Genomic DNA, 19,172 nt, shown 5'->3' with positions numbered 1-19,172 from the left:
TTTTCCCCACAGTCATTGCTGCCTTCTATCTCAGTTCCAGCACCATTCCCACTCCATGAAGGAGAAATGGGAGCATTCATGCAAGACCAAAAGGTCTGAATAGTACAGGTGAAGGGTGCTGCCACATGCTGAAGTCAGAGCTTGATTTTATGCTCCTCCTGAGCTTGACTGCATACTGTCTTTCAAGACTACAATTGCTATCAGTGATGAGGAGAAGTCTTGAAATTTCACCTCTTAAAAAAAAAAAAAAAAAAAAAAAACCAGAAAAGGCAACCCCCCCCAACCCCCATATATATACCCCACCCCTGCTTTTTAAACTCGGTACTGCTTGAATCATCTGGCAGCTAGATAAGATTGAGCTGTTGATGATCATGTAGTTGATTTTAATTTCAAGATGATTGGCAGTGCCTGCAGTACTTTTCTAAGCTTTTTCATGAAATGTGGGAAAGTCAGCATTTGGATACACTACTGTGTACAATGTGCTTTTGAATTAAAAATAACTGGTTTTGTTCTTAACTGTGCTGAAAAATTTCAGTTGAACCCTTCAGCTTAGATGGTAAAGTCTAAAGACAGGATCAATACCCTGTCTTTAACTGAAAATTGTGCTTAGTCCCTCCTGGGAAGAACTCCCTATGTAAAGAATCTTTCCATGTCAGCTTCTTTAGGACATGGGGAAACTAAAAAATGTTCTTTATTCCCCACTTACAAAACAAGATCAAAATATTATGGAGCAATTATTTATCCTGAGAGATCATAAAAAACTGGAATGCTCAGTACCTTGAAAACTATAGTATTTGCCATTAAAATGGACTTTTGACGTCCTTTAAGCCTTCTTATGTCTAGTGCCCTATCCTGGTTCTGTTTTCAGTTTGTTTTTTTTTAATCTCTGCAAATGTTTATTTTGTTTCATTCTTAGAACACAAAAATCCTTGTATCCTATGTAATTTTTCCTGTGGTTCTGGTGCAGTATTAGTAGAGCCTCTGAAATTAGAGGCTTCCCATGTTGGTCTCCCAATTTTTTGATAACCTTGTTGACTGAGGCATGTTCAGTATCTGGGTTATGGATGTGGCCCAGACAGGAGACGCTTGGTGACGAAGCTCTGTTTTGATAAACTACAAGAGGACACATTACAGTAGCTTTAGTGCCATAGGATGAAACACAGACATTGGCATGGCTGACCACCAAATTTTCATGTTGTTCAAAGGCGAGTCATCAGCCTCATTCGTGCATTTGACAGTAGTCACAGAAGCACTTATTCTGTGGTGTTATAGGGCCTCTTGTGTGCTCTACTTTTTTTTAGTGAAGAGATTTTTGACCAGGCAGTTACCATGTATGCCTAAGAGCAGTAACATTCCAGGCTGATAAATTTGGTTTCCAGACAGAGAAACAGTAAGGTTGCTTGTGGCTGCAGGTAAGGAAGTCAAGAAATGTGGCCCAAATGAATTGGAAAAACAATTAAAAATTTAGGCAATCAAGATGTGCCCATATGTACTCTTTTTTTTACTATTCCTGGTGGTGATAGAAAACACGGGAGTCAGATCCTGTATCATTTGGCAGTAGGGAGAAGAGGGATGTCTGTAATTGAAGATTAGTCTGCCTCCAAGTTTAAGGGAGAATTATTACAACTGATGAGTGCATCAAAGTTAAATTAGTTGCACTGCAAAATATTTGCATATGTATCTTCTTTGACAAAGATGCTGAGTTTCCTTGTTATTCTGCCACCTGTTTGGATCACAAGTTCCCAGTGTTAGTCTGTTACTGGCAGACCGTATGAACAAGGCAGCAGAACTGTCTCACAGATTTGCATAGAGGAGCTTACTATACTGCTTTCCTTTTCTATTTTTTTCCCCCCAAATTTTAAAAAGAGGGATAGAACTTAGGGAAAACATACGCTGATGACTTTGATGTTCCTGTTTTGGATAAGATGTTGATTTCTCGATTGTCATGAGTGTGGTGTGATACTTACATCTACTTTTTTAAGCAAAGGCGCTTGGTGTTAAAGGACCTAGTAGTACACCGGTATTCAGATATACTGAACCGTGTTTTGTTAGGTTGTGAACAAAGGCTTAAGGTCATATCACGTCAGTATCTTGGGAAGAAGTCTTACTTAAGCTGCTACATGTTCAGAATGAGGTTAGTCTGCAGGGCTTGGATTAGGTAACCATTCCTGCACTATTGCTGCATTTTGAAGATGAACTTGAGCTGTTTATACTGGTGAGCGTATCCCTTAGTTGAGGCACATAGACCAAATTGCTTCTTTATCTGCTTCTTTATCTGCTTCTTTATCTGCTTCTCAGAGTGCAGGTTATTTCTTTATTAACTGCAGCCCCTCTTGTTTCTGGGTTCATGTTGAGCTCAATACAGGTGTCCTCCAGGAAGACAATGGTTTACTAGGGCTTTGCTGGGCCTTTATGAAGTGTTTGTGAAGGTATCTTCATGCCTTCCAACTGCTTAATAGTTGGATTAAGAATGTTTGCAAAGCTGAACAATTGGCTTGGTTTCTGTACGTTGCAAGAAATTATGCTTTTGTCCCCTTTACTTGCTTCCCAAAAATACTGTTTGCCCAGCTCATTCTGTGAAGACCACAGTCTGCTCTATTGTAAAAGAACGACATGATCTTTTGTCTCCTAACACCTAAAGCAACACACATAAGAGGGACATAAATTGGAGAATTTAACTTGGTTATCCAAACTGCAACACAAGTGCATACTTGCTCTATTTTGCGTCTGACCTAACTCCAAAGGCAGAGTTCACAAACAATGCTGGAAGAAAACAGCAGCCTATTTATTTATTTACACTTGCTCCAAATTATGTAAGCTGCATATTGAATCAGCTGATAGTTCTTTTTATGTTACTCTTTCAGTTAAGAAGAGTTTTAACTGTTCTGTAGAATGAGTGTTTGTCTTGTTTAGTATATCTTGTGAAGCTTCCTTGTCATAAGCCTGTAGAGAGTTACCTTAAAACTCCTATGAGAAAGCTCACAGAAGCAGCCTATACTGAATGGACAGTATGGAGAAAAATTTCTTAACTGGTGTTCCTTGTGTTTATTACTTTGTTTTGTGCGTGGGCGCCACAAAGGTTTAATGCTTACTACTTTCTTTGAGATACCAAGAACAGATTAGTGAAGAAGGGTCTCTTGTGCATCTGCCTTCAGCTGAAATGAATTATATGGACCATTTTGCTTTTAACAGAAAATTTTGCAGAAGTTATGAATATGCATTCTTTTGTTAAAACAGATCTTTAGCGCTGACAATTGTGGGTGTAATGCTGTTGTTCTCTACTGAGTTTATTCTTTGAGTGGAGATTGCAGATGGCGTACCATTGCAAGATCACCTACTGGTTTGAGGTTGCTGTAGTGCATGAGCAGGCTTGAAGTAATGATTGAAGAACTAGATCTGATTTGTTTTGGTTTCATACTCTCTTAAAGTGCCAAATCCATTGAAGCTTTAGTTCTGCTTGCACATCAGGTTCCTAAAACAAAGCACAGGCCATAAAATAAAATTCCTGACAAACTTCTGTCCTTTTCACGACAGCCTTTGGGCACTATTTGAAACTAACCCACAAAGAATACATGTCCTCTGAAGAAACTGGTATATTCCAATACAGTGAAAAAAAACAAATTTACATTTCTTTTGTATCCTTTCTTACAAAGACCACCGAGCTCTGTTTCTCTCTTGTAAAAGCAGTTGTGTGCTGCAGGAGAGAAACAGAGTTCTAGCACATCCAGTGGTTTAAAACTTAACATTTTGGGCAACTGTCTCTAGTATCTTCTGTTCTGCTTTGACTGTGTCTTAGGAGAGAGTGTTTTGTAGAGCAATACTAGAGGGGGAAGGGGAACGGGATTTAAGTTGTGGCATAACTTTCCATACATGGATTACTTAATCCATTTGGATGTCGTACTTCATGATCTGATCTTCAGGAAACTAGTCACACAAAATTTTTTATAGATGGGCAGCCATCTGTTGTTCTGTACTTAATTTTGTACTCTTATTTCTTAGATGCTGACTTATTTTTTTGAAGCCCTATTAGGAAATTATTTAACTGTTTCTTTATTTGTAGTCCAAGGCCAACAAAGTTTACAGAACGCCCTCGACCTGGAGTCCAAATGATCTGTTCTTCTTTTAGTGCTGGTAAAAGATTTTTTTTTCATTTTTCTCCCTCATATCAATATAAGACATCATTTAGAAAGTAAAATGAAGTAGAAAACAGGTACTCTAGCGTATTTCCTGTTAAAAAGGTGGAATTGAGTTAAAATAACTATTAAAAAAGCCCAAATATTAAAAATAGGAATTTAGAATCTATGCATTAACTCGTGATAAGGAAATTATTGAAAACAGTTAAATGTGGAATATTGAAAAGTCTGAAACCACAGTGTATACCTTTTTTCTCAGAGTGAAAAAAGATTCTGAGAATTGGCTTTATCTGAGATGAAATTTATAGGGATCAGGACAAAGTGTTGATTACCAGGCTTTCGCAGTCTGAATTTCATTAATTCCAAAGTTGGCAGTTGAAGTATACAACAGAAATAATTGGATTAAACATAAATATGACAGAAACTGATTTTTAGAAATCATACAGTAGCTCTAGTTCCATTCATTTTTTAAGATTGAGGCTTCTAAGGGTTTAGTTGTGAATGAATCACTGTAGTTAGCTGATTTTTCGGATGTGTCTGCAGGTACATATTAATCTGACAGCAAATCAGAGAATCATTGAATAGTTTGGGTTGGAAGGGACCTTAAAGATAATCCACTTCCAACTCCCTGGGCAGGGATACCTCCCACTAGACCAGGCTGCCCAAGGCCCCATCCAACCTGGCCTTGAACACCTCCAGGGATGGGGCAGCCACAGTTTCTTTGGGCAGCCTGTGACAGTGCCTCACCACACTTATGGTGAAGAAATTCCTCCTTATGTCTGGTCTAAATCTGCCCCTCTCCAGTTTGTACCCATTGTCCCTCGTCCTATCACCACAAGCTTTTGTAAACAGTCCCTCCGCAGCTTTCCTGTAACTCCTTCAGGTACTGGAAGGTTGTTATATAAGTTCTCCTTGGAGCCTTCCCTTCTCCAGGCTCTCTCAGAACAACCCCAACTCTTTCAGACTGTCCTCATATGGGAGATGCTCCAGCCCTCTGATCATCTTTGTAGCCCTCCTCTGGACTTGTTCCAACAGTTCCATATCCTTCTTGTATTGAGGATTCCAGAACTGGACACATTACTCCAGATGAGGTCTCACAAGAGCGGAATAGAGGGGCAGAATCACCTCCCTCGACCTGCTGGCCCATGCTTCTTTTGATTCATCTCCAGTTAAACTTTTGTGTTTCTAAATCTTGGTTTTGCTTAAAGGTCAGTTACAGGCATAGCTGAAATGAGATACAGCTATAAATTTAAGGGGGGGAAAAAAAAGTACTTGATGTTATAGGTGTTTGAAAATACTGAATAACGTTAGATTGCATGTTTTTCTTAAATCTTATCTGTTTATTTTTCTCAGGTGGAATGTTTTTGGCCACTGGGAGCACAGATCACATCATTAGGGTTTATTTCTTTGGATCAGGTCAGCCAGAGAAGATATCAGAGTTGGAGTTTCATACTGTAAATACTTTTTTAAAAATTACATGTGTGTTTGAGTAAAGTAGGGTTTTTTTCCTAACTTGGAATCATACCTGATTTTTTTCTTTTTCTACTCTTTTTTTTTTTTTTTTTTAGGATAAAGTTGACAGCATTCAGTTTTCTAATAGTAGTAGCAGGTAAGCACACAATTGATTTATTCAGAGCTGTTTGTTTGACCTTGTAGACACTTGTAAAATGTCAGTTTCTGGAAGTGATGTTGGATGTGAAGGATGCTAAAGAAAATGGTTTGTTTTATTATGAAGTTTGACACCTCATTTAATTGATGTTCTAATGTACACTTTTATTATGATACAAATAGTTGTATACCAGGCTTCATTGTGCTCCACCTGCCTCTTTCTCCTCCATTTACACCTGCATCCCGAAAAGCAGAGGAGAAAAAGGTAGGGGAGAAACTCAAGCTGGGAAACGCTTCTTCAAATAAGTATCATAATACTTCCTCAACATACAGTGTTAGGTTATTGAGAGAAGGTTTTTATTTGCTTTAAATCACATCTGTACTTCCACTTGCAAGGCAGTCCTGGCCCTTCTGCTATTTCTACCCCTTTCAATTTCTTGCTAAGCTTTACCTGGTGTGATAGGGTCAATTTCTTAGACTGCGTATTGGGTTTTGGTGACCAAAGGGGTGTCATAATTAAGCAGGGTGTACCAAAGGTCAAAGCATAGTTAGTTGGGAAGGGGCTTAGGATAAGGAAGCAGGTCCCACTATTTGCAGGCCTTCAATTTTTTTTTACAGGTTTGGGAAGTGTTTTTCAGCTCAAACCAGTTGTACAACATTCTGACACTATTTGGAGTTCTTGCTTATAGCCTCCTTTTTTGAGTTCTGAATTCTGGAACTGGAATTTTCAAGTGTCTTTTCTGTACAGATCTGCCATTGATCTCTGAGTAACTTTTTTTCCCTTTTGTTAGATTTGTGAGTGGAAGCCGTGATGGAACAGCACGAATCTGGCAATTTAAGCGAAGGGAATGGAAAAGCATTTTGTTAGATATGGCTACTCGCCCAGCGGGGTAAGTGATGTGAAATGTTCTGGTATCAGATAGATACTTGAAGGCCATTGATATCATTTGCTGACTTATTTAAAAAACAGAGAAAGGAAGAGAAGCAGGGAGAGGCCTTCTTAAATTATTATTGCTTAAATGCACAGTATGCTTTTCTAGCTCTTAAAGTTCAATGAAAACAAATATTTGACTGCATATTCAGCTGTGGAAACTAACTTGTCCTGATAATAGCTTCACTAGTATTTTGATTGGAAGAAAAGAATAAAAGGTGCTCAAAACCCATTAAAGGTCAAATTTATATGGCTTTTTATATAGGCATTTCTTTCTGGAGCAAGAAACCCAGATCAGATCTGTTCTTGAGACTGCTTATGTTTTAGTAATATTGGGCAATATGCATGCCTGGAAAAGCAATATTGGATTCTTTCATACCCCATGCTGGAGCAGATAAGTTGCTTGTTCTCTAACGGGATCTCGTTTGTTAAAATAATTTGAGACTGTACAAGGCTTTGTAGGTAGGGAAACTCCTGCGTGCTGGAACAAGCAACAAAAGAGGTTTGAGGGCAGAGAAGAACTTAGTAGGAGTTGTTGCACCTTTTTATTTTGGCACGGGGAGAGGTTTTCTTACAGACATACATTAGAAAGATTTGTAATGCGTTTAAGGGATAAACCTTTTTCCCCTTACTGATCATACTGAGTAGTTTGAAGGATGATATTTAATAGAAAAAAAAAGAAAATTATTTGAAGAGTAATCCTATGGAAAGATGTTTGGAAGACCAAGAGAGGGATGAAAGAGAATGCTAAATATGCTATAATTTAGGTAGATGTTTAGATCGGAGAATATCTTGTCAGTTATGGGCAGATGCATCAAAACGTGAATATAAAACTGTTGGACAAGAATATGTATAAAACACTGGTGCTTTGAGAACAAACTGTGTTACTCCTCTGTTGAAAATGCAGCCTGTAAAAATTCTTAGTTTTAACTGATCATGCGAAAATTAGGAATAGATTCTTGTTCGTTGTGGTCACAGTGCTGAACAACTTTAAGCAACTGAGCTGCTCATTTCAGGAAAGCACCTTTTGCTGAATTCTGTTTTGTCCTTTTGACTAGAGGGATAAGTGCAGTTCCAAATTTGATCTTTTCTGCACAAGCACAATTTTATCAAAGAAAATGAAGTTGCTGCGCTGAAAGGAAAAGTGAATTTAGCTTATAAAGCCTCCTGGGTTCTACATTGAATCTAAAAGGAATCTGGCTATAACTACATTTTTGATTGAGTTGTACAATATATACGATTGTGTAATGTATTTTAGTGCTTACTGTATAGAAGATTCTGTATTTTGCCTGCATACTTGGTGGTAACAAGCTATTGTTGCATTTGATTGATTGTTTTCCCAGAAATTAGTGTGCTAGAGAATTCAGTGGTGAGTCATCTTTAAACTACACTGACAAAAAATGTAATTTTGGCGTATTCCGATAGATTATAATATAGATGTTTAGTGTTTGGTTTTCATTGGGATAAAAGTAAAATACATGCAAGGTTAAATGCTGTTATTACTGATAGTGAAGTGATGCAAAGGTGGGTGGTATAGTACTAAATGCAGCCCGAGTATTTGTTTGAAGGTATTAGAGTACTTCTCTCCTTATTTATAACTACTTAATACAAATATTGTCCAGAACTGTTCACTAATTGACTATTTTGGATTTTTGTTGTTTGTATGTCACAACAAATACTGTAGCTATAAAATTTAATTGGGTTAGGCTATGTATCAGAGGGCATTTTTTGAAAAAAACAGATCAACATCTAATTTTATTAAGAGGACCCTATATTAATCAATTAAGCATTTGCAATTCTTTTGTGATTGTGTGTGCTGCAAAATGAAAAACATCCTTCATTTCTCCAATTTCTTGAAGAAGTAGTGCTTCTATTCTTAATCTAGTCAAATACAGAAGTATTTTCACTACTTAAAGACATAATGTTTTGGCAAACCAGGATTGCTTTAAACTCTTGTTTTGTTTTAGACAAAGTTTACAAGGAGTTGAAGATAAAATTACAAAGCTGAAAGTAACCATGGTGGCATGGGACCGCCATGACAACTCTGTTATAACTGCAGTAAATAACATGACTCTGAAAGTCTGGAATTCTTTCACTGGCCAACTCATTCATATTCTCATGGTAAGTTGTTCCATCTTGATTCATCAGTCCTAAATGCAAAATTTACATTCATATCATCAAAATTCTTCCTTGGACATGTTTTTCTATCTGAAAACTGCCTTAAATGTTTCTGGATAATTAGGGCATAGTAAATGTCTGTCAGCTGCTTATTAGAAAATAAAGCTTTAAAGTCTCATATAACCATTGCTCTTCAGTGTGTCTGAAAAGAATTTTGGACTTTTTTCCTGAAGTGCTATCTTGAAGGAAAGAAGGAAACAGTTGTTCCTTTTTACCTTTATTCAATATGACGGATGTTTCAAAATATCATTAATGGATAAATTTGCCGTGTTCAAACAGCGGTGCTTCTGCAACCTAATCATTCTATGAGTACAAAAAAGTAGTCTTCTAACCGGAATAAATCAAACAATGTTTTAACTAATGTCTAGTAATTTTAATTGAGAAAACAGGTAACTAGATGCTCCACTGGAGATGTAAATATTGCATGCAAAGCTTTAAAATTTAGTATTAATTTTGGGGATATTGTTCTCTTAACTTCTGGTTATATATTTTATTCTTGGTGCTTCTCAAATTTCAAATTTCATGAAGGTGATGTAATTTTGGGGAAGTTGAAATGGCAGCTGGAAAGAGAAGAATATAATACACTGCTACAAAAAAAGAGAAATGTGTGATCAAAGTAGTTGAAGTAGTCATTTGCTAATTAGTTTCATAGGTTAATGTTGCAGTTGCTGGTTTTACCGTACTGAATTCCTGGATAAGCATTTGAGGCAATATTCTTGTTCATCTTGCCGTATCTTTAATTTCAGGGACATGAAGATGAAGTGTTTGTACTCGAACCTCATCCATTTGATCCAAGAGTTCTCTTCTCTGCTGGACATGATGGAAATGTCATAGTTTGGGATTTGGCAAGAGGGGTCAAAATCCGGTCTTACTTCAACATGGTAATTATTGTACTTCATGCAGATATGTCAAAGCAACCTTTCTAAACTTTTTGCTTGTAGTACATTCTTATGTAGGCCATCTTGAAGCATGCATTTGTGTATAGGGCAAGATCCTGCATCCAGTGAAGACAAAAGCAATTCCTATTCAGTTTAGTGGGGCAAAGATTAAATCTGGAGAATGTAAAAATTAGTTTTTTCGGCTGTATTTCATAGAGTCATCTTTCTGCATGCTTCATCCACTTGAAATTTGAATCTTAGTTTACATTGTCAGAGATCATGCATAAAAGACAGAGTGAACAAGACCCTCCTATCGTGCTCTGTTTCCTGCCTGGGGAACCAAGGTGGAACCTGGTTTATTTTTGCATTACTAATTCTTAATCTGGCTAAAGCTCTTCAGGAGTCACCTGATCTCATACAATGTTGTTATATGATGCCTTGGCCCATTGGACTGAAACACTGTCAGCCTTTGTGTAGAGCACCTCTGCGTGCAGGTTTCAAATTTGGTCTGTTCTGCACTAAACTAATTCTTCTGGAGGATGGATCAAACAGGTATTTCCATCTATTTGTTGATATTAAGTAGTTCTTTGTCCATATCTTTTTCCTCAAAAGGTAATCATGTATTGTGCAGTTCAGACTTTGTCTCCTGGAGAAAATTACTGATGTCTTTGTAGAATATGAGGAATTCTGAGAGTGCTGAGAGTGGGCAAATGGCTTCATCCAGACTCCAGCCGTATTGCAATGGCAGTCTTGGAGACAGCATAGAGAAGATCATCTGAAGAAGAGACATGCCATACGTGTACTCACAAAAAAAGGGCATTTAGAAATGAAGTTGAGTCAAGGTCACTCTGAACCTAAAGAAAGGTTTTGAGATGTGCATCATACAGTACAGCTCATAAACTCTCTGAGGAAATTCTGCCAAGCTTAATGGGAGAGTTACCAGCCTAGACTCCCTCAGAACTGCCCTAGGTTCAGTATTTTTCCCTCTGCATTGATTTCTGCAATGGAACTTGTGAGGATTTGAGACAGTCATCTTGGAGCAATGAGTACAGATCTTCATTATGCAGTGCTTACTCACTGTTACCAGTTGAGGTGTATGTTCTCATTGCATGGTTACATTGCCTTTCCATTGCTACTTATGATGGATGTGTGATAGTTCTCAAGGAATTTAAGGTCAGAAGAGGCTGAGGTCATCTCTTCTTTATAAGGCAAGTCCGTTTAAGAGCTATCAAAATATAAATTACAGATGCCTGTCATATTAGGCAAGCCCCTGAAAGACTGAAATATTTATATCAAGGGTGTAATGCAATACAGACAGGTAAAAAGGGTAAAAATCACATAGCTTTTAAGATCTTTGGAGTCAGAGAAATGTGTAGGCAACCAAAAGATCTCAGCAGCTTCATGCTAGAAATAAATGTATGAAAGTCTGCCTGCTTTGTGAGATGAGGAGAATTGTAAATCTGGTAGTTAGTTAGTCTCGAACCAGTGAATAACTCATATGAGCCAGGTATGTAAGAGAGGCATCTCTATGGTCTTTGGATATTTCACCAGCTGGTCTTCCGTGTCTGATACTTCAAAAGACATGGGTAGAAATTAGAGGTTTTCTTAGATGACTAGGGGGATGGGGTGAGATGGTTCTAGACCATGAGACTTGATTATGTAGTCACCTCTGCAGCTCTGCAAATATTAAGTGTTCCGATTTACTAAGGAAGGGCATGAATACATACAGAGCTGCTAGTCTTTTTCCAGTTTCCTAACTGGCATATCAGCTGGAACCTCATTAGATTTGCCACTATTAAATTACTCTGATAACCTTCATTGACTTGCTCAATATGTCATCTTATGAAAAACATTATTTCCATCAGGGGATTGGAATTTTTTGCAGATTAGGTTCTTTTAGATCAGATGGGGAACATCATCTGGAGAAACCAAAGCTGAGAGATCAATGACATAAGGTATCTGCTTTACCATTCAAGAAGTTCTTATTATTATTGCTTGACGAAACAGTGTGTGTGGTATCGGAACTGTCACTGGATGGCTGTGTGGTAACAAAAGGTTCTTAAAAAATTGCAGACCTTGGGGTTGTTGGTTGAATTAACTAAATCTTAGATGACTGTTAGCTTAATGGAAGTCTAGTTGGGTATTTCCGTCCTAGATGGATTGCTTGGTACATCAATAGCAAATCTCTGAAGTAGAGTCAGATATTTTTAAGTTGTTCCACACACACCCCTACCGCACCCTAATTCCTTCATTGTCATAATGAAAAATCAGAATTTGAGGAATGCAAGTGGTGTGGATCAGTTTGAAACTTAATTCCTTTTATCCAGTCAGTAAATGGGAAATTTTAAAGCCATAGTAACCAAATATAGTTTTTGGCTTGTGTTTAACTTAAATGGGAGAATCAGAGTTTATTTGTACCTTGGTGGATGCAGATAGGTGCCGCGAGGAGACTGGTGGTTTTCTCCCAGGTTTTTAAACTTTCGGATTTGCTATTAAATCATTTGTCACAGTCACAGTTGTTTTGTAGCATCATTGGTCTGTTTGCCAGATTTTAGTCTTTATAACCAAGAGTAAACTCAGTCCCGTAAGTGACTATCTAGACAGATGGCTTTACTTTCAGTAAATATGTATACATTTTATATATTCCACATTTTCACCTGTAGCCTTCCCTTGGTTTGATCTAGTTCTGTAAGTATTGCATAATTCAGGGTTGGATTTCATGGGCATTCGAAACTGACTTAATTTAGTAATGTGAGTCAGCTAGACTCAGGGCATGTATATGCTAACACAGAGAGTGAAATTTGCTGTAGAAATATCAAGGCTGAGAGGGCTAAAGCTTTTTAGGCAATTCTGAGATGCGGTCCTGGCATGGTTTAAAATTGCATGTGCCAATAACAGGTATTTGTTGTTTTATGGCCTGTGTAATATCCCTGCCAGTCCTGACTTAATACAGCTGCTAATGAAAAATGCATTCTCAGTGTACTTTTGTCATTTGTTTTCCCAAGGAATCCCATGCAGTCATGGCTTTGGTGCTATAATATTAGGGCAGTTTCACGTACTATATTTCCCGGGTACAAATAAGCATTTAGCAGACTTCTGAAGAAAGAGAGTAACAAAACTTAAGTGATTGGTACAGCTGACTGTTTCAGAACTTACATATTTCACAAAAATAATGTGTTTACTTAGAGAAGGACAACACAAACCCTTGTAAATGTTTAAATTGTGGCTCATTACCCAGGGCTTAGATTCACTGAATGATTTGACTGTTGTGGCACCTAAGTTACTGTGGGCCTATGTCCTTAGTCTCCAACGTGGAATGCTGTACCCTACAAAATCCTCAGTTTGCTGAGTAGTGTATGAGATTTAGGTGCTTTAGTGGATGATCCAGATAAAATAAATACCTGAGATTGTGGGCTGTCTAGTGAAAGCCACTGCATGACAGTGTACATAGAGATATATTTGAAATGTAGTTTCTTACTCAAAGCTGCAATGAGGTGTGTGGATCCCTGGTGTGATAAGGCACCTTTCCACTAGCTGAGGGAGATCCCTGGCATCCCAAAAGCCGGGTGCAGGAGTCGGTGACACTCATCTTTTGGGATTGTTTTAACTAATGTAAAGCTGGTGAGCTGGGAAATGGAAAAACCCAGGTTCTGTTCTCTCGGTGGCAAGGTGTTCAAATCAACATCTACCACTTACCCAGGAGGGCATCTCAGCTATAAATATCTAGACAGGACTATTTCCCAGCTTTCTCTTGAAGTTGTACTACTGTGGAGAGGCACAAATATGTAGCCTGTGAGTTTAGACACTAGCAAGCTAGGCTTGCTTTCTTGGGTGTGGAAATCATGGTCTGGGTAAATTAGAAGGTGGTAGAAACAGCCTTTGGTTTCAAGCTTCAACCAAGCTCTTGAACTTGCAGGTTTAGTACTCTGCTAGATCATAAATAGAATTGTAGACCACTCAGTTGTTACAGGGTCTGTGTTTTCAATAAGCTACTTCTTAATAGACCTGACATTGATTTGTTGAGAATGCCAGGGTTGGCACTTGGATGGTATGTTCTGCAGCTTAGTCGTATGCTTGTAGTTCCTGTACCTTTTAGCAGAAGTTTCCCAATTTTGGAAATGTATGAGGGGATTAAAAAAAAACCCTATGAGGACTGCAGAATCATCCAGATCAAATAGGAGGCAACTAGTAATGTTGGTTGGATAAATGGGTTTTGGTTTGTTGTGGTGACTGGGTTTTTGTGGGTGTTGCAATTTGGACGTTAACTACTGGTGTTACTCGAGTCTGACCTCAAATAGGTTTATGGTATTATGGTGTTGGCCTTGATTTATTTATTTATTTATTTTTTGACTTAGGTAGTTTTCTTTTAGCGTGCTTTCCTTGAAGCACAATCTCTCAAGTCTAGTCTCTGCTGATTCAGACTGCTTTGCAAAAGGCATTCTGTCTGGAGTGCTAGAATACAGGCTTCTCCTGTGGTAAAGCTGATAGTTCTTATCCTGTGAGTGGGTTGCCCTGTAGAAAATATAATAAAAAAAAAAAAATCGTAACACATTTCAGCATACGTACAGGCCTGTAGTCTGTATTTATTTTTTTATTTTATTTTAGTAAAGCAATGTGACTTTATGAGCAGTTGCAGGACTGTGTTGACTGCAGTTGAAATTATGAAAACTGTACTACAGTAACATGAATGAAAGACTAGGGGAGAGCAGGTATTTTTACAATCTCTTTCACGGTAGAACGTGGGGGTTTTGTACTGCGTCTTTGAGTGTAGGTGCTTTGCCTGAATCTGATACCTGACTCAACAGATTTTGTAAGTAGGCATTGCAGTTAGTGCACTAGGAAGCTTGTGTCTTCGTTGATAAAGACTAGCTTTACGGTGTTCAAGAAATCTCACTGTAATGTAGGAATAAATCAAGTAGGGATTCTGATGCCTTTAAATAAAAAATGGCTCTCCTTGTCAACAGAGTTTTTTTATATTTTTATTTTAAACAAACAAGCAAAACCACCAGCAAAAGATCTTTTATGACAAGGTGTTGCTCTTCTGTCTTACTAGATTGACTCTTGTTGTGAGTTGCATCTGAGAAGTCAGGCTGGTAGGCCTCCTGTGTGCCTGAACACCTGTTAAGGCCAGAAAGTTGATTAATTGTAATCTTAATGTGTTCCTCCTAGTGTTGTGAAACTGATTCTTGCTCTGTTACATTAGTTACCAAGACAGTCGTTCTGAGCACTGTCATGCAATAGTGTTCTTTGCAACACACTCTGGGTGAGTGGTAGTTCTGGAACCCACTTTGAACTGAGTGCAAAGGTGGCCTTAGTCCTTTCATCGTATTCTGAAGAATGCTTTGAAATACTGATAGAAAAGAATGTTTTTAGTCTTGTATTAAATTCACAGTTCCAAATACTTCAAAATCCTCCTATCTTTATAACTTTATTGAACTCGCTGGAAGGCTATGCCACCTTAGCCTTTGACTCTTAAAGGTCACACTATATATCTCCAGCTGTTGTGAATTTGATGACGAGTCTTTTTCTAAATGCCAAAGCATATTTTATTAGAGCATACAGAAATATCATGAGTATATTTGAGAAATGCATTACAACTCTAGCTCTGCAAACTAGAGATTTGAAGCAACCTTCTGATTCTTTTTGGGGAGGAGGAAGAAAAAATTCCCTACCAAACCTGTTCTCCCCCTTGCCCACCTTCAGCTCTCTTTGAAATAACAACTAACTCTGTTAAATTTGTGAAAAGAAAGCTTTAATCTCTCCCAGCAACACCATTGTTCTCCTTTGTGTCACTGAGTAAATGTTGCTTACCCTGGAAACCAGACTGGTACTTAAAGAATATTGGATGATTTCTTAAGGCAGTGTAACTGTTACTGCTTGAATTGGTGCCTATCACTCTTATGCCCTCTGTTCTTGGAAACAATCAGGGAAAAAAAACAAAACAAAAAGAAACCAACTTCAGAATTGCAAAGCCTGAGGGGGAACACTGACCTGGATCTGTTCCATCACTGTTGGAGATGTAAGGTACAGATGCATTTCTTCGCAGTTCCTGAAAAACTCTGATCCTGTGGGTCAAGACGTGCTTTTTCATTGAGACCTAGGAGGATGATGTATTTTATAGCTGTAGTTGTTGTAAGTTAGGATGAAGCTTCTTACATGTTGTTGAATGTCCTAGAAAAAAAATTGCGATTATTTTCTTTTTTAACTGAGTCCAATTTCCATCTAGCTCTCCGTACCAGAATCGTGGCTGTTTGCTTTCATTCTAGGCAATTTTCTATTGAAAGCTTATGATAAATGGTCCCACACGTTCATGTGAAACACATTACTTAGATTTTCTGTAAATAGGCATTGTACCCAAAGCTAGGAAGCTTGTGACTTGCATGTGTTTTCCAATATGTTTATTAATTAGCAACAGATGATGAAACTTTAACCTTTAAATATGAACATTTTTTGAAAAAAAGTAAGGATTTAAACATTTTTGTGTTTATTTCACAAAATATAAAATAGCCCAAAGATTTGACTAGTGTAATGAGTATTGTTTCTTCGATCTGTGTTAAAACCCATAGATTACAACAGGTGCAATGTAAGCAGCTGAATTGAAAAGTGTCCATTTCCTAAGAAGTTAGCTTGCAGTTGCAACTTTAATATTGATTTAGTAATATATGATTTTGTCCAATTTAATTTAAAATTGTCAGCCCAGAAGCAAATTAGTTGAGATTTTAAGATAAAGTGTGGAATTAAATGCCTAAATAAAGTTGTATTTACTTTTTTCTTTATGTTTTCTTCTAAAGAAAATTTGTGACAACTAAAAGAAAAATAGGGGCGAAACTTTTTGTTCTTGGAGCTTAAAGGACATCTTACTGGAATCTTATGTAAATAACTATGAATGCTTTCAACAAGATAAAGTTACTTTGATTTTGCATTATATTGGCACATCAAAACTTAAATGTAATCATTCCCCTTAACAGGTACAATAATGGAGAACAGCAACTTTAAAGTACATCATACTAAAAAACTTCCCAAACTACTTAAATGTAAGCTACCAATAAGCATAAGCTACTTTATCAGTGAAGCTAACAAACCTGTAGGCTGATCTTTAGCTTATGTTCTTGCTTGGAGTTAGGAAAGTACGCGGAAGTTAATGGCCCTTGAAAGTTAAAAAAAAAAAAAGGTGGGGGCTTGTAATGTTACAGCAGGGTGAAAATGTTAATGAAACTGTAAACTTTTTGGCTGTAGAATTGTTTGGGTTATGACTTCTTTTGCATGGCATTAAATGTCTTTTACTCTCTCAACAAGTTGACCAGACACTTGGGTTGGCTTCTGTAATGAAGTCTCACATTTGATGGAAAAGTGCTTGTTACCTGATATAAAAAAATGCAGAGTTGTACTTGAGAAAGCTGCTCAAGATTTCTTAGCAAGACTTAATACAAGCTACTTATTGTGACCAACTTAGTGTGGTTTTCCTACCACAAATTAAAGAGAAAATACCTGAAAAAAGAGAAAAATACCATAGCTCGTCTATATAGTTTTCAGTTAAACATGCATAATGTCTTTCTCAGCATTATTTAGTTCTTAGAGGAAGGTTTATATACAATTGCTTTAAAATTCATTACCAATTAGTTTTAAATGTCCTTTTTGATTTCTGTACCTCTGTGTTGGGTACATGAAGTGAGACAATGGTGTAAATAAAGCTTGATAGACATTTTTGAAAAGTCACAGTGGTTGTGTTTGGGTATTCCTGAAGGAATAGTTGTGAAGAATGAAAGTTTTACTTCACTACATGATCTCTATATATATTTGAGAAGATAAGACTGCAGCATCTGCTTTTCACACTTAAAGGATTACAGCATGACCATATATCAAATAGTTACCACAAGAAAAGTTAGGAGAAGAAAAGGTGTGTTAGAAGGATCCTGTGGTGCTGCAGAACTGCTCATTAAAGCCATACTTTTTACTCTGCAGTAGCTTTCATTAGACTATGGTCTAACTTTTTATGCAGTGAAGTATGTAATGCTCTCATATGATCAAAAGAACAGAACTTATTTGTGAATACTCAAAAACTTAGTTACCTTGATTTCCTGACCAGTCTTAAAGTTTAAACCCAAACTGTTAAGAATGTGCTATAGTAAAGAAAAAAATGTCTCTTTGGTCCTTAGTTTTCTTTTTCACATTGGTTCTTTCTTGAGAAGCCTTGGGCTGAGGAAACAAAGGGCTGAGGAAACCAAAAGTGGATTTGATATCTTGTCTTGAAGATGGTCACTGAAATTGCTTTATTTCATATCATAGAATCACCAGGTTGGAAAATACCTCTTGGATCATAGAGCCCAACCATTCCTATCAATTTGATTGCATTTGAAAAAAAAACAAAGTAGCAGAATCAGGAAGTGGATATTAACCTGCCTTGTAAGGTCACCCTTTTCTGGTTCTGATGGTTACAGTTGTATAGCTCCGAAGTGCTGTGGCTATTTCAAATGGTGTCTTAATGAAACAGTTTAAGATTCTTAGAAATGCTGGCTCAAGATCAGGAAATGAAGTGATACGTATGATAACAAAGCAATAGTTGTATTTAAAACATTAAGCTTGTTTTTGAAATTAAAATGCGTACTGTCATGCATCCAATGAGGAAGCTTGAAGCAAGTGGATGCATTTGTACTAGTTTTGCTTTACATCCACTGTGTGGCGTTGCCATGGTTAATGTATGCCTTTGCATAGCCAGATATTAAGTAATCTGCAAATACAGATAAATGTTTTATATTGAAAAAAAAAACCCTAAACAAACCCAAACCAAAAAAACCCAATTAACTACATGTTGCTGTAAAGGTTGAAAGTTCCGACCACGTAGACCTTAAGAAATAAGGGCAAGATCACTTAAGCTAATGTTGAAGTTTGTCTCCAAGCCTGCAGCTGGTTGTCTAATTAGTGTAAAGTTATCTGAAACTATTCCTGGTTCCATGCAATTCTTTCCAAGTGGGTCCTTAATTACTTTTATAGGATATATGGTAGTTGCATTGCGTGGTCCTATTTCAAGCTTATACATTTTCCCCAATTCCCTGACTCTTAATGTACCTTTTGAAAATTTTTGATAGAAACACTTTCTCAGCTTTGTGAGCTTTGGATATATTGTAGATTTGTCTGAAGCTATTAGTGTAATCAGTGCCTGAAATGGCCATATACAGAACTTGACCATAAGAGTTTTTCTGTTTTCTGCAATGGAAATTGTTGAGGGTGTAATTTTGACCCTACTTGAAGTTAATGGAGAGTCTGCACTATGGCTGAAGAATCAGACTGTCTCAATGAAGTGATGTGTTGGTTGTTTCCCCACCCTAGTCTCTCTGCCCTCTTCTCGTGTCTTATGTTTTTATATAAATCAATAAGAAAATTTTGGAATCTTCGTCGAGGTGATAGTGTTAATGTATTTCATGATGGTGACAATGTTTAGTTTTT

At 37.3% G+C, this 19,172-nt stretch overlaps 1 protein-coding gene across 3 annotated transcripts in view; it reads left to right on the top strand.

Moving 5' to 3' along the window:
• Positions 1 to 19,172, top strand: part of PHIP (pleckstrin homology domain interacting protein) — a 113,715-nt gene that overhangs the window by 33,605 nt on the left and 60,938 nt on the right. For all 3 annotated transcript variants that reach the window (XM_054063684.1, XM_054063683.1, XM_054063685.1), the window contains 6 exons: positions 4,061 to 4,131; positions 5,487 to 5,587; positions 5,702 to 5,742; positions 6,533 to 6,631; positions 8,640 to 8,793; positions 9,597 to 9,731. In XM_054063684.1, the coding sequence (XP_053919659.1) occupies positions 4,061 to 4,131; positions 5,487 to 5,587; positions 5,702 to 5,742; positions 6,533 to 6,631; positions 8,640 to 8,793; positions 9,597 to 9,731 (601 nt within the window). The remainder of the gene's footprint in view (positions 1 to 4,060; positions 4,132 to 5,486; positions 5,588 to 5,701; positions 5,743 to 6,532; positions 6,632 to 8,639; positions 8,794 to 9,596; positions 9,732 to 19,172) is intronic.

The sequence above is a fragment of the Cuculus canorus genome, chromosome 3 (assembly GCF_017976375.1).
Source record: "Cuculus canorus isolate bCucCan1 chromosome 3, bCucCan1.pri, whole genome shotgun sequence".
NCBI lineage: Eukaryota > Metazoa > Chordata > Aves > Cuculiformes > Cuculidae > Cuculus > Cuculus canorus.
The sequence above is the reverse complement of the archived record's forward strand: the minus strand, read 5'-3'. Positions and strand labels throughout refer to the sequence as shown.